Here is a 15,169-nt window from a genome sequence, read left to right as displayed (position 1 = left end):
GGGCGGAGCACATCGTACACCCTTGTTGTCTTCCTCAGGGTCTAACACAGGCATCTTTCTCAACCTTTTGGGTTGTTACTGTGGCTCTGAACTCTTCACACAAACGGCTGTAGCTCAGATGGCAGAGCTTGCCATCACCAGTGTGTAAATGTGTGTGTGAATGACTGAATGTAGTGTAAAGCGATTTGGGGTCCTTAGGAACTAAGTAAAGCGCTATACAAATGCAGGCCATTTACCATTTACAGAACACCGAAAAATCATTGAAAATTGTAGAAAAATCAACAAATAGTAAACCTGGAATCCCTCCTTTTGACACATGGCCCTTTCCATGTGGCAATTTAACAGAATTAGGAGAATGAGGAAAAGAAAAAGGTTAGGTTACTGTCTCTTGGACAATATCAGGGCTTCTCCTGTGAAGTAGCTTCGCTCCGGGCGTGTAAACCTGTGCTAGCAAATGAAATTAGTGTGCTTTTCATGTTAGGTCTGCTTAACTCCTGGTTTCGACACCACATCTGCTCTGTAATTGCCTAGAAAACAGAATCTTTGACTTAATAGAAACTTCACATTTACAAACAACTGTAGGTCACAGGAGTAATAAGGCATCCAGCACTGCAGCCACTATTTTGTCATGTGCAATGGATTTCTCTCACATCAGGAAAAACATTCTTTCCATAATGTGCCCAAATCATGGATCACCCCGCGTGTTTATTCAGAATTACTGTAAATAGTGAGTGGTCTTAAGCAATATCACTCACTTGTTTCAATGTTTTGACCTCAGCAACTTGAGAGAAAGAGTGATATAATAATAACACTAAGATGTTCTGTGATCACTGCACATCCTGCTTTATTTTCACTGGTGTCTGTCTGTGTGATGCCAAATCCTCGACAAAAAGCCCTGAGGGTGGCTGTCTCCTCCACCAAGGAGCCACTAAAAAAATACATAAAAATTGTATAAATATGGTTACAGCTGTTGATTGTTTGTTTGTTTTTTTCTAAAGTACAAAAAGCTGGCATTGCCACATAAAAGATTTCATTTTTGTTTGATGCAATGATGATGATGCAGTGTGCATAAAGTTAAAAGATTAAAGCTAATAAAACAAATTTCATTTGATTCAATTTTATATGTGTGCATGAGCTAACTTGTAAAGCCATTTGGTCAGCTGAGTTGCCTTTAAACCTGCTATAGAAATGACATTGGACAATGGAGAAAGGATAAATTGAACCCATTCATAACCATTCATGGCCAGCTTGATCCAAGCTTGGTAGCCATGACAACGAAAGACATCCCACAAATCCCACTGAGCGCAAGCAAAAGGGTTTGTTGCACACCCTGCAACTAAATCGAATCATCTAAGGGTGTTTACTCACTTCATGTCACTTCCACGATGTTATTTCTCTCTCCTACAGCTTCCATAAACATGATGAATTCTGCAAATTAGTCGTTGACGTCATTTAGCCACTTGTAATGACTTTACGGAAAGTCAATAGCGATTTTCCTTAGTGAGAAGTTGGCAACACTGTTTGAAGCAGACACACATTGCCAGGGTTGTGCTTGGATGAGCTGACTGGGTAAGGCCTTGTGAGCAGCTAGTGACAATGGCAGGCGGCAGGGATGCACTTTAAATATAACAGAAGTGGCTGCATTCTACTGGCAGACAGACGTCAGAGACTCAAACTTGGGTCATTAAACTGCTTGGGTCCCATTTTGTGAAAGCCAATCAAAAAAATACGTAGGCATTGACTTGTAATTTGTGTGGAACAATATTGCACAAGAAGCTTTATATATAGTTAAGAAAAAGAAAAAAATTAAAGATAAATGTCCTTTTTTTTCAGCCTATTATTGGCCAGCTGTGTGGTACACGGCGTTAAGAGGCCAGCATTCAGACTCCAGAGTTTAACGACCCAAGTTCGAGTCTCTGACAGTCTGTCTGCTATAGCGGGGTGGGCCGAGCGAAAAACGAAGCTCCGGGCTGCCTCCTTTTTCGCTCTCTCTCTTTTTTTTAAACATATATTTATTTATATTTGAAGCTCAGGGAAACACTTAGTTTTAACTCGGCCTTTAAGGTACCCTATATATGTCCGTTTCACATCTTATCAGTCCATACAGTGGGAAGGGCCAATCTTCACCTGATACTTTCTGCACAAGCTTTTATCACACTGGAGCCGCTGTTTACAGGTAAGAAATGGACTGTCAGCAAGTGTCAGTAATGTTCAAGTGGCTGTGTGGAGTAGCACAACCACTGCTAATATAACACTTTTCACCTGCATTTCTACATATTACAATGTCTTTTACCCTCTTTATGGTGCTAGCTTAAAGTCATGCTGTAAATGTTAGCTTATTTTCTAGTCAAACATATTAAAACCATGTTAGGACAGAAGTATTACCTTCTGTCATGACTAATTACCTTACTAGTTAATAAAGTTACGGCTAACATGATAGTGCTAACCCATAACCCCGAACTCTATAATACTATAAATGATGAGTGATTTAAGTTAACACTAAACGTTAAACAGTGTCTCCTGAACATTTATAATCAGGTTTGAGTCTGGCTGCACTGAGTTTTGAAGATGCAAATTTAGCATGATGGCTGATGGTGCTGTGTAAGCTAAAACAGAATCCTCTGGTATTCAGAGAAAATATTATGCGTTTGGTATTGAGGTGAAAAGGAACACAGTTTGTCCCGGACTTCAGCTACAATGAAAAAGACACAAAGCTGGAGTTATTCTGTGTTTACGCTGCACAGCTGCCTCTTCTCCTCTCATTCTCTCCCCCTCCCTCTCCTGTTGCTACTTCAATCATGAAACTGATCAATGATCAGCTGATCGGCTTTTCTCTCTTGTTTATTTATCGCCCACTTTGCGCCAGAAAGAGGAAACCAGCGGATGTCGCGCTAAACAACAGCAGCACGTTTAAGCTTGATCAGCTGTTGTTAGAATTTATTTAATATTAATTTCTAGTATCAGCTGATGTTTGCTGGAGCCACAGCTGTAAAAGCTGCTGGTCATGATATGGGTTTGGTTATCTGGTGAGAGGGAAAGATGAAGATGAAACCAGGAGATGTCCTTACTGAATCATCAGAGCTGAACAGGTGATGGAAAAACAGGTTTACCTTTTAGGTGACATGAATGAGTTGAAGTTATGAACTGTTTCTGAGAGACAAATAACACCAGGATCCTTTTCTAAGTAGCGGACATCTGGTAACTGTGCAGGGGCGGGTCTAGCAAAGTGTTGCCAGGGGTCCATGTAGGGCATTAACAGGGAAAGGGTGGCACAAGGAAATACTTTTCTTTCTTATTCTCATTTAAAATGTCTAGCTTTTAAAAAAAGAATTATCTGAGTCTTACAACAAAGAATTGATAGATTGATACATATATACCATCAGAACAGTGTACATCACTGTCACAACAGTGTTTATTTTCATTCAAAGGCTTTATGATTTTTCCTATAATGGTGGGCCGGTCTCTAGTCAAAATGCCCGGGACGATTTTTTTGTCCCAGTCCAGCTCTGTATGCAGCTCATCTGCAGTCTGGTGTTGAATACATCTTCCTATTCAGAAGGCATAATTTCCGAGTTCTGAGTACAATCGAAAGCACCACGACTGCAGTTTTTGTGTTGGATGTAAAAAGCAGGCTAGAATCATGCGGCGGTCAACGACGGTCCAGGCGTGGGATTTCTCTCGTGGAAATGTGCACATTATTTTTCCTTTCTATTGGTAGGTGGCACAATGCCCTTGTGGCAAGTAAGCAAGCTAGAAGACTGGCAATCTTGCTGGGTATCCAGTTACAGAAGCAACACATTAACCAGAGAATTCTGAGTAAATCCAAAGTTACTTTCCCTAGTAACTAGTTACTGTGAAAGTAACGAGTAACTTGAAGTAACTGAGTTACTTTTGATAGAAGTAACTATTAATGTAACTAAGTTACTAATTTAAAGTAACTTACCTAACACTGGTAAGCTTCTACTTACCTTCTACACTGTGTTTAACACAGATTTCAGAATAGCAAAGAGGAGCGCTGTTGCTTCATCCTTAATACTTTAGAGAAGAACTGGATTGCAAATCAAAAGGTCCTTAATAGCTTTTTGTCCTCCCCGACCTTCAAAGCCAAAGTTCAGCCATGAGAGCTGATGGGACACGATGAGTAAAAGTGACATAATCAGAAACAAAGGTGATTAAGATAACATAAGATAACCTTTATTAGTCCCATACGTGGGAAATTTGTTAATTACTTCATATTTGCAATACTTGCAAATACTCTATTTGCATTCTTTGGAGAAAAGAATATGAAAAGGCTGTCTGCGATTTTGGATTGATGTCCTTCTCCTGAGGCTCAAAGAAGTAGGGCAGTGTCACGGTCCTTTTGGCAGCAGAAAGCTGCTGAGCGCTGGAATGAAGCACGGCCATACCAGCTGAAATGTCTCACTGACACAGAAACTGTTGGTCATCCTCTGTGTTGCCACATCAAGCTAAGCTTGATGAGCGATGCCTTGTTGGCTGACATTTATGTCTTTGAGCGTGTGAGAACTTTAATAATTATAAAACCACATGAATTTGACAAATGTCCTTTTAACTGTCAGCTCATAGTGAAGTACACTGAGCCACCCTGAGCTATAATATCAAAATAGAAGCTGCTACCTTTGTCGAGAGTGGCTGGATCTGAGTGCGTACTACTTTCAGTTATTCAAATTTGCTTAATTTGTTAAAAGAAAGTCCTGTCTATGTGCAGAGAGTGTCTTCCAGAGGAATGGTTCTGTGATGTTCTACATCACAAACATCAGCCACTCCACAACAGAGAAAGTGTTATTGATGTTTTTTAAAGCCATTCCTCCAACCACATGTATTATTAGAGTGGACGGTCAAAATTGCACTAATATACAAGGTATTTCCTCATGAGATACTCAGTTTTGGTTTTCATATGTTTCTACAGCCAGTTAGAAATAATCTATTTAAGTGGTTTTCTCTCTTTTGGTAGCTCGCATTCTGCCAACAGTGAAGCTTCGAAACTGCTCCTGTGGGGACGTAAACTTCACAGTGTCAGCAGGAAAAATAGTGATTTTAATCAACATTAATAGTAAACAGCAACCTGCTATTTAGGTTAGGGTGAGTGAAGTATTTCTTTGATATTGTTTTTCAATAAGCAGATGCAAATATTTATTCCTCTGTTATATTTCTGTACATACAGTCTTTATGCCAGTAGTGATGCAGTGCAGCACAGCTTTCTTGATGAGGAAGAGCAGCTGTGCTGTGATGTCAGCTTCAGCTGCCCAGCATGCACACCTGAAATGTTACCATCAGTTGATGGGAACAGAAAGCTATATCACTTTCAGCAAAACGAAAGGTGCTCATTGTTGATGTTCTTTGTTTTTGTGTTTTTATGCATTTATTTATAAAAACCTTCCATGGTTGAAGACAGCCAAGTGTCTGCATTTGTTGACACTTTACAGAAGACAGTGACAAATGCAAGTTTAGTTGATTTCGTTTTTCTCTTTTTGGTTAATTTGACATAATAGTTTTTTACTATAGTAAACAAATGTCTGTCTTCTGCAAAATGATTAGTGTTAAATTAGAGTAAATGAAAAATTTTATAATTCCTTGCTATTTTATTAATTGTGTTACATGTCATAGACACGGGGAAGAGGCACCATGGGGATTCCCAGTGGACAGCAGCACGAGAGACTTCAAGGAAGTGGAGGTCGCTGTGTGTCGACATGGATTAATGTGTCTTTTGTGTCACTTTCACTTCAGGGACAGCAAACAGGTCGCCGTGGTGTATTTCAGGAACGGTTACATGCCTGACAACTACACTTCTGAACAGGTCCAACTTTTGATTTGCACTCAGAATGATTACATCAAAGAGTTTAGTTAAAAACACTCAAATGAAACCTGCAGACTTGCTTAAAGTGATTCGTATTCATGAGAAACTGGAACGTCATTATCATTGAGTTTATTTCTTTCCCTGCTTAGCAACACCAAGTCTAGCCCTGATTGGCTGATATAAGTGACAACAGACCTGTCGCTGTGTCAGTCTGAATGGGTGATTAGAGACCAACACATGTTTGTTGCTGTTTCATGTTCTCCGCAACATTGTGTGCAGTTACTGCAGCTGTGTGTGCATTCTGCTGGCAGGAACAGGAAACAAGTGAAAGAAAACTGGCAAGCACCCTGGAAGGAAAAGTTAATCGGACATAACAAGTTAAAACAGTTTGCAAGTTTCAAGCCAAACTGCTGAATCTACTGTCCAGGTTCTCCTTGATAGCGTGACTCTGTTGTTCTCCTTCATTCTTCTGTCTCTGTCAAATCTCAGCGTAATATAAACCAACTATTGTGACGCTCTGCTGGTCGGTGTGCTGGCTGTTTTGTCAGGAATCTCAACCAGCAGAAAGTTTGTACGAACGAAGCTAAAAAACCTGTGACAGCGTGTAAAACGTTATTAGCAGCAGTGAAATAAGATTCTAAACATTAGTGAAATCGTAGAGGCTATTTTATGCTGGAAAAATTCTTCTAGCAAAGTGTCCCAATGAACTGAACCTTTTAATACAGAAATACATCTTCTGTCATGTGAAGGCTGTGTGCAGGCAGGAGTGGTAGTAGGAGGATCCAATGTGCAGACACTTGGAAGCAGAAAGTAACTCAAACTCAGATTTATTGCTAAACTCAAACGGAAACAAACTTGCAAATAAACTTACGCAGACAGAACACACAGCATGAACGAGGGTAGATCGCAACACAGACAGATGAAAGCACAGGGCTCATATACACAGAGGGAGCAATCAGGGAATGAGTAACAGGAGGGAAACACAGCTGGGGCAAATCAGGCCTAACGAAACAGGGGAAGCAAAACCAGATAAAGTAACATAAGACATGGACCTTCAAAGTAAAACAGGAAACATAACACAGACTGAACTTACACACACAGACTCACAGGCAGGCACTACAACAGAGGGAAGAGAGACGTGGGACCAGGGCAGACACAGACACTGACTGGACACGGGGATACAGCAGACAGGGGAGACAGCAACTATGGATCACAGACAGAAAACCAGAAAACTAAAACTCTAACAAACCCACCCAGAGAACCTAAACTAAGAATAATCTTATAACCCATAAAGCAAAGCTAGAATATAATGAAATAACAAAATCAAAGAACCAAAAACACAAAACACTGGGTCGAGGACCCAGGCACACTAACATCTAATGATAAAAAGACAAGCAGAGAATTCATTGTCTGTTTTCAATTGCAGAGCTGGGATGCTCGTCTTCTGATGGAGCGCTCTCGAGCTGTGAAGTGTCCAGATATCAGGGCTCACCTGGCTGGTACCAAGAAGGTTCAGGAAGTGCTCGCCAGACCTGGAGTCCTGGACAGATTCTTCCCAGACCAGCCTCAAGCTGTGCAGCAGATCCGAGCGACATTCGCTGACCTCTACACTCTAGACATGGTGAGAAAAAGGACACGAGTTTTTCATTGTTTGGAAAATTTGGCATTAGATAATCCTCACCTGGGTGTTGATGTTCAGTGTAAGCAATATCATTCACATTTTATTCCTCTCATTTATTTCTCTGTGGTTGCGCTCGTCTACAGGGTCCAGAGAGGGACAAAACAGTATCAATGGCCTTGGCAGCAGCAGTTTGCCTTGAAGCCTCAGCGAGAAGGAGGAGGTACAGCGGGAGGACAGAAGCATCTTTAAAAATGTTGAGAATGCAGCAAATGCTGAAACTTCTGTTTATTGCTCACCATTTGTTAAACTAGGGAAGCTTAAGCAGTGCATGGATCTGCACACACATGCAGCATTTGCTTGCATTCCATGTATGAGCTAGCCTCAGTCAAAACAGTGACGACACATACATGACTGCCTGCTGTTTTGCATTACTGTGTATCTACTGTGATTCATGCATGCTGTACTGTGACTGAGATAATAGTGTATACGAGACACACTTGACAACAACATTGATTAAGATGTGAAAAAGCTACCAGATACAAGTTGTTAGCAAGTTATGGCTGACTAACCACCCTGCCTTACATCACTCTGGGCTAATACTGTAAAAAACAATCATTAGTTTTCTTTGTAATATCAGATCATTTGTTTTGATAAATACATAGGTCAGTATCAGGGTTCACATGAGCTATTTTAGCAGTAATTTTACACCTCCACTATGACAGTATTTAGCTGTTAATCATGTTAGCAAGGAAGCTAGGGTTTGTAATTCATTCTTAATTTAGCCACGCTGCATAAATTTGGATGATAACACTTTTGAAATTGGCAGTTTACTTTATCGGGCAATTATAAAATCGTATTTCTTAGGCTGGCTTTTAAGAAAGGAGAAAAGGTATGTATCAGGTGGCTGGGAAGAAAGATGGAGGTGGAAAGGATGTGCAAGCTATGGGACAAAGTTGCTGAGACTAGGTTAAAAAGAGGTGACGATCAGTGAGCAGGAGTGTGGCTTCGTGCTGAAAAGAGCACAAGAGATTCTCTGGAGAGAAGGTGAAGGAAAGTCAGCTGAAGCAAGACAGTTTGTGGAGTTTGTGTTGGACTGTATGTTATGCTGGGAGCCTGGACTTTGATTCCAAGTTAATACTAGCTAGTGTTTCTCACTGGTTTTTGGGCGGTGGAGTAAAAGGGATTGGTTGGTGGCTGTTTCTAATGTTCCCTTGCCTTTACTTTGTTTCCTTACAGGCAGGGTAAAGACATGGTGATAAATGAGTGTGTGGGCCATCTGCTGAGGACCAAGAGCTCAGGACACTCAGACGGGGGCGTCGCAGCAGGAGTCACCGTGCTCCACAATCCTCTGCTGTTCTGAGATGTCACACTCCTGCCTGCACATATAAACCACAGTGAAGTCAAAGTTCCACCTGCACCTCCACCTGTTCTTGCAACAGCATGAAATCTGACAGAGGTGAGACAGCAGAAGAGTTTTTGTTTATTTTTGTAATAAGTTAAGGAATTAAGTTAAGAACAGTGATTAATTAAATTGTTTCTTGCAGTTTTGATTTAATGATTGTGTTTAGGATTATTTCAGAAACATGTTTAGAGGATCTTTGTAAGCCTGTATTTACTTTAAAAGAAGGGAAGCACTTCATTCTACAGAAAAGGTGACACATTACAGATGAGTTCATAAAAAGTGTCTCTGTCACTCTTTCAAGGCTGTCACTTTTTCTTTTTTACTGGAACAGCATGGTAAAGTAGGTCTAGGGTGCCATCTTGTGGCAGTGTGTTGTTACTACAACATATGAAATTGTGTTTCTATTGGAAATATAATTCAGCGCCACCGAGCCGCTCTCTCAGTTACAAACTGAACCTGTTTTTTAGACATATAAATCACTAAGCACAGTGAGGCCTTTGGTTTCTTATTCAAAATGCATGTTGATTTTTATAAGGTTGAAGAGCAGTTAGCAGTGCATTCATGGACATCTTTAAACTATTAATTGAAGAATCTTTGGTCATGATGGCATGAACTAGAAGCGCGAGCTCCAGGTGAGACTGCAATGAATGATTAGTTTTCATGATTGTTGCCTCAAGACCTGAGATCATGGTGGTGGGCTTGTGATGGACACACTTTTCATGGCTGAAAGCTCTCCTGTAGAGGCTAAGCCTAGGCTTGAAGCCACTGGGGTGTTCGTTGGCGGAGATGACGTGATGTCACTGGTATGCATGAACTTATTAAACTTGATACAGTCCAATAACTCCAGCCTTACTCATCTTGTCCTTCAGATTCTTTATTTCCAGGATTTAACATAGCAGCGCAGCGGTCACAAACTGTTTGCTTCCTCCCGACATTCTTGTCTAATATTATAAATGGATTGATCTGAAACGTGTAAGTGTGACAAATATGGAATAAGATACGAAATCAGAAACGAGGCAAAAAAAATTTCACAGTGCTATAGTCTGTAAATGGTCTTCTTTTGGCTATAGTAGATCTTTAAATTGTTCCTTTTTTAATTGTTTGTTTAAAATTGTTTTCTCTAGTTTAAGGCGTACGGTCCAGGCCTTCAGAGCAGTGTTCTGGCTGTTGGAAAACCCACTGAATTCACAGTTGATGCCAAGCAAGGAGGAAAAGCTCCTCTGAAAATTATAGCCCAGGTATATCTGGCTTTGTATATGACCACAAATATGTTAAATATATTGCATGTACCGTATTTTTCGGACTATGAGTCGCACTTAAAATCCGTTAATTTTCTCAAAAATCGACAGTGCGCCTTATGTATGAATTCTGGTTGTGCTTACTGACCTTGAACCGATTTTATGTGCTACACAGCGCTCAAAAATCTGTCAAAAAATGTTTTAGTATGAATTTGGTAAGCTACGAAGTCGCACCGCTTGATGGATTGTAGGAGCATTACGGCTACGTAGTCAGGAGCCTCGCAGAGTAACACGTACTGTGCTTCAACATAATATTACTGTATTGTGTGTGGATAAGGACCCCAAAATGGCACCTGTTAAGAGACATGCTTACGAAGCGGATTTCAAACTCAAGGCTGTCAGTCACGCAGTAGAACGTGAGAATAGAGCAGCTGCGAGAGATTTCAACATTAATGAATCAATGGTACAGAAGTGGAGGAAGCAAGAAGAAAGAGTTGAGTAAAGTTTGACTTATCTGACTGTTGCGTTTTATAATCCAGTGCACCTCATGTATGAAACCAGACCTGTTCATCGACAGTGCGCCTTATAAACTGGTGCGCCTTATGGTCCGAAAAATACGGTGTGTTAAATCTGATAGAACTAATCCCTTGTCTTCTGCACAGGATGGTGAAGGCAATTCTGTGGATGTCCAGGTTAAGGATAATAGCAACAGCACATACACCGGCACCTACACCCCACGTAAGCCTGTGAAGCACACTGTGATGGTTCCACTGGACATAGGAGAGCTTGACCTCAGCCAGCTGACAGTCTCTCTTACAACACCCTCAGGCCCAGAGGAGCCCTGCCTGCTGAAGATGCTGCGTAACGCTCACATTGGTGAGTGTCCGTCTGATAAGTGAGAAGTTTGCTAAACAATGAGACTCATCAGAATCCAAATGCTTTATTAACCCCTGAGTAAAAGACAGAGAGGAGAAAATAATCAAAGTTAAAGCATGGAGAAAGAAGCAGGAGCAGCTGAAACGGGCTGCATGCACACACAAGAATAAGCGTTTGTTAACATCTGTTTTGTTTGTCTGTCTTAGGAATCTCGTTTGTTCCCAAGGAGATTGGTGAGCACCTTGTTAACATCAAGAAGAACGGTCATCATGTTCCCAGCAGCCCAATTGCTGTTGTGATCAAGCAGTCAGGGATTGGTGATGTGAACCGTGTGCGTGTGAGTGGACCGGGGCTGAGCGAGGCCAGGACTTTTCAGCCTGCAGAGTTCATCATTCACACTCGTGATGCAGGTATATGCTCAGTGAAAGCATAGATAGTGTGATATTTTTCTTTTTAAACATAAAAATAGAATATTTTTCAGTCTCATCTTGTTATATTAGGCTTCATCTGCTTGAGCCATTCCATTGAAGGACCCAGTTAAGTGGGCATTAACACTGAGGACCAGGAGGATGGCTGGTGACACGATGTGTTGCTTTTTGAGGCCTTTTAGCCTGTTTCACTTTGTCAGACAGGTTCTATTAAACTGATTTCCTGATTCACAAGTCTGCAATTAATCAGGCCTGAGTGTGTTTAGTAACACTGAACTGAAGTTTCCAACATTGGTTAATCACAGTTAACTTGTGATTTAACAAGAGGGGCAATTTGTTTTTACACAGGACCAGGGAGGTTTGGATAATCTTTCTCCCTAATCTATGAAATCATCATTTCAAAACTGCATTTTGTATTAACTTGTGTTATCTGTGTCTAATATTAAAATTAGTTTGATGATCTGAAACATATAAGTGTGATAAATATGCAAAACACTAGGAAATCAGGAAGGGGGCAAAGACCTTTTCACATCACTGTAGACGTGATTACAGAATACCTTTTACATCCTGGATTACAATACCATATCCATCAACGGCAGATACTGGTCTCCATGACACACAGATACTGGAGTGGTCTGACCTGACCACACTCGCACTGCTTACCTGCAAAGTGTCTAGAGACACGGAAAAAAGCCAGAAAACAAACAAAAAACACAAAGCCAAAGAATGTCATTTGCACACTAGCATGGACAATAACCGTAGACACAGTGCACCCAGTAATTTTTGAACTTCCAACCAAGTATCAAGAGCAGTACTGTCATTGTACCGGTACTAGCTGCTGTCTCATTGTTCAGAGAGCCCATCATTATGCAGAGAAAGGAATCTGTGTCTCTGGACCAAAATGACTGTACGTGTAGTGCTGTAGAAACAAGACTGCCCACAAACCTTGATGTTTCTATATGAGGAGACCTTCAAGTATGCATATCCTCCTGTAAGGGTAAAGTTAAGGGACGTTTGCACTTTTTGCATGTAAGCCGGTCGGTCTTAACTGGAAGTTGCACTTGAGCTGTCTTGGCATCTTTCCCTTGTTTGACTCACCAGTTTTGCCCTGAGCTGAACTGCTGCCTCCTTCTCTGTTGTAGTACTCAGCGGTGACCAACATGCTGTAACGTGTATCTGGCTGCAATGACTCCAGCATCACCTGCTTCTCTCCACCAGGGACCAGCACCTGCAGACAACAAACCACACTATCATCCCAACACAGTCAGAACTCATTTAAAGTTTTGGGACTTATGGGATTTCTGGAATTCTCACACATGACAGCCGGCTGAAGGCCAGAATAGTTGAAGATGTAAAGACTAGAACCCACTCACAGTGTGACCCTGGCTATCAGCTCCAGTCAATGCTGTGTAGGACACACGATACTGGAGGACATGAGCATCGGGAGATACCCAGCTGAACACCATGCTGACGGCAGTCTCATCAGAAACCGTGAGGCTGGAATAAGAATAAGAAGTGGAATAAGAAGTGGTAATCTGTGTACTGTGCTAGTGATCTGCATAATTCACTTGAGATGGTCATTTGTTTGGATGGCTGAAGTCGGCTAACGACACAGCTAATTTCATCAGGCTGCTAATGAAACATCTAAAATGATAGATGGTTAACTACACAACGGAAGTAACAGCATTACAATCACTTGATTTAATTACATTTTTCCCCCCAAACCTTTGATCCAAATTAGCAAAGTACTGCAGCCATCTGAACCTTCTAGGTGTTACATGTTACAGTGTTCCACTCTGGCCAGCTTTAAAAATGGAAAACTCTTTGTTTGGTTGACCCAGTTCTGTAAATGAGGCTCCTTTCATTTGTGAGACTGTTGTTCTTCTCTCCCCTTTGGTCCGCCCTTACAAGGTGAAGGTGCTGCCCACCCATGATACCAGCAAGGTGCGTGCAAGTGGATCCAGCCTTAACACCACTGGAGTGCCCACCTCTCTGCCAGTGAAGGTCACCATTGATGCCAAAGATGCAGGTGAGGGACTGCTGGCAGTGCAGATCACTGTGAGTGCATGAACATGGACCACACAATAATGTATTCAAAGCATTGATATTTAGGTAACAGTTTTTGTTTTCTCCTGAAGGACCCAGAGGGGAAGCCCAAGAAGCAAATATCTGTGACAGCCATGATGGGACCTACCTGGTGTCTTATGTGCCAGCCATGACTGACAGATACACCACTCTCATTAAGTACGGAGGAGACGAGATCCCTTATTGACCCTACTGAATCAGGGCCCTGCCCACCGGAGATGCCAGCAAGTGCACTGTCACTGAATGTTGTCCAGTGGCCAGGTAGGACTTCCTTGGTTGCTCATACACTTTTAGTTTTCTTTGAAAACGGCCCTTTAAGTCACTTGAGCCATGACTTGAGTAAGCACTGTCCTGTTGAGTTTGTGGGCTCAGATGACACTTATTGTAGAAACGATGAGAAATCATGTTTTAGTTTTTTGTAAATTATAGTCAAACATACAGTGAACTAAGGTATTCTTGTTGGTTAACAGAGCAATGCGATAATAAAAGTGGACAAAGCACATCGAGTTGCCACAAATATTTTTGTATATTATGCAGTTTACATAGTCGAAAAGGAGTATAAAGGAATGTGGGGCCTCCCTGCTGCTGCCGAGTCGGGGCAGTTTGCTTTTCTCCACCCCAGGGAACCAGGATCATATTTTTAAAGGGTTTCTTCTTTTGGATATAAAAGTGTCATTATGTGCATGCACTGGACATAATCAGAAAAGAAGCACTCACAACAGTAACCGTGTATGGAGTGAAACCTGGAGCTGGACATGTAACGTGCCCCACTTTCTTTTAAGCCCATCCACCACCCCAGCATCCACCTGTATGCTCCTGGAGTTCTATGACTAACATATTTGCAGGGAGTGATCCACCCGAAGACTCGGCACCGAGCTCAAACTGTATTCTGCTGCTGTGTTTAATCAGTGAAATTAACTTGGCTTTGTTGCATTTTATTCTTTTTTATTTTCTTTTACAAGTTGATTTCTGTTGTAATTTCTGGATAAAAGGTAAAAGTATTACAATTGTTATATGAATAAAATATAGTTAAAATGTCCTGTGTATGGTTTGCTCAGCTGAAGCAGACCTAGATGTGGTTTGTGAAGCCTGTCTACCTGAGCTCCAGACAACCCATCAGACTGCAAGAAGCCTGTTTAAGGTAAGTCTTTATTAAGGACCGCTGTAGTCTTGTGAGTATTTGAGTGCAAAAATGAGTGGTCTCCAGCTAATTTCGAAAGGCTGGTTGCGCGATGAGCACGTTGAGCTCTTTTAATATAAGAATTTTCCCCATTCTGTTCGCCCGTCATGTGGCCACATGTGGCCGGCTAGCAGGTTAGTAACGTCCGGGTTCGAGCCCTCGGCTCACCTGGCTCTCTATGTTCATCTGCTAGGGGGAGGTCCAGGCAGGTGATCTTGGAGTGAAAATTCCAAGGGATGAACCTTGTTCAGCCTGGGCCTCCCCTGACTTATGTTTTTTTGTGTGTGTGGTTTGTTTTTTTTCTTTTACCTGCCAGCAACAAACAGCCCAGCCCCTTTTATGGGACCTCCTTGTTGTCATGGCTACCAAGGACCACTCTTCTTGTGCCAACAAGTCATTGCCTGACAAAACATTATTTCCTATGTTTCTCTGTGTGTGTGTTTTTTTTTTTTATCTCCAATATCTTTACATATCTTGCTGGATAGACTTCCTTGAACAGGGTTTACAAACGCCTTATCCTCTTT

General features: G+C 41.5%; 1 protein-coding gene across 1 annotated transcript; it reads left to right on the top strand.

Annotated features, from left to right (window-relative positions):
- Positions 1-10,803: 10,803 nt before the first annotated feature.
- LOC134637809 (filamin-A-like) lies at positions 10,804-13,593 on the top strand. Its single transcript, XM_063488333.1, has 4 exons — positions 10,804-10,952; positions 11,159-11,362; positions 13,292-13,409; positions 13,519-13,593. The coding sequence occupies exons 1-3, from the start codon at positions 10,838-10,840 to the stop codon at positions 13,312-13,314; spliced, it is 342 nt and encodes a 113-aa protein (XP_063344403.1). The 5' UTR covers positions 10,804-10,837; the 3' UTR covers positions 13,315-13,409; positions 13,519-13,593.
- The last annotated feature ends 1,576 nt before the right edge of the window (positions 13,594-15,169 follow it).

This window comes from Pelmatolapia mariae, linkage group LG10_11 (assembly GCF_036321145.2).
Source record: "Pelmatolapia mariae isolate MD_Pm_ZW linkage group LG10_11, Pm_UMD_F_2, whole genome shotgun sequence".
In the NCBI taxonomy this organism is placed as follows: Eukaryota; Metazoa; Chordata; class Actinopteri; order Cichliformes; family Cichlidae; genus Pelmatolapia; species Pelmatolapia mariae.
Note: the sequence above shows the minus strand (reverse complement) of the source record. Positions and strands in the feature narration are given on the sequence as shown.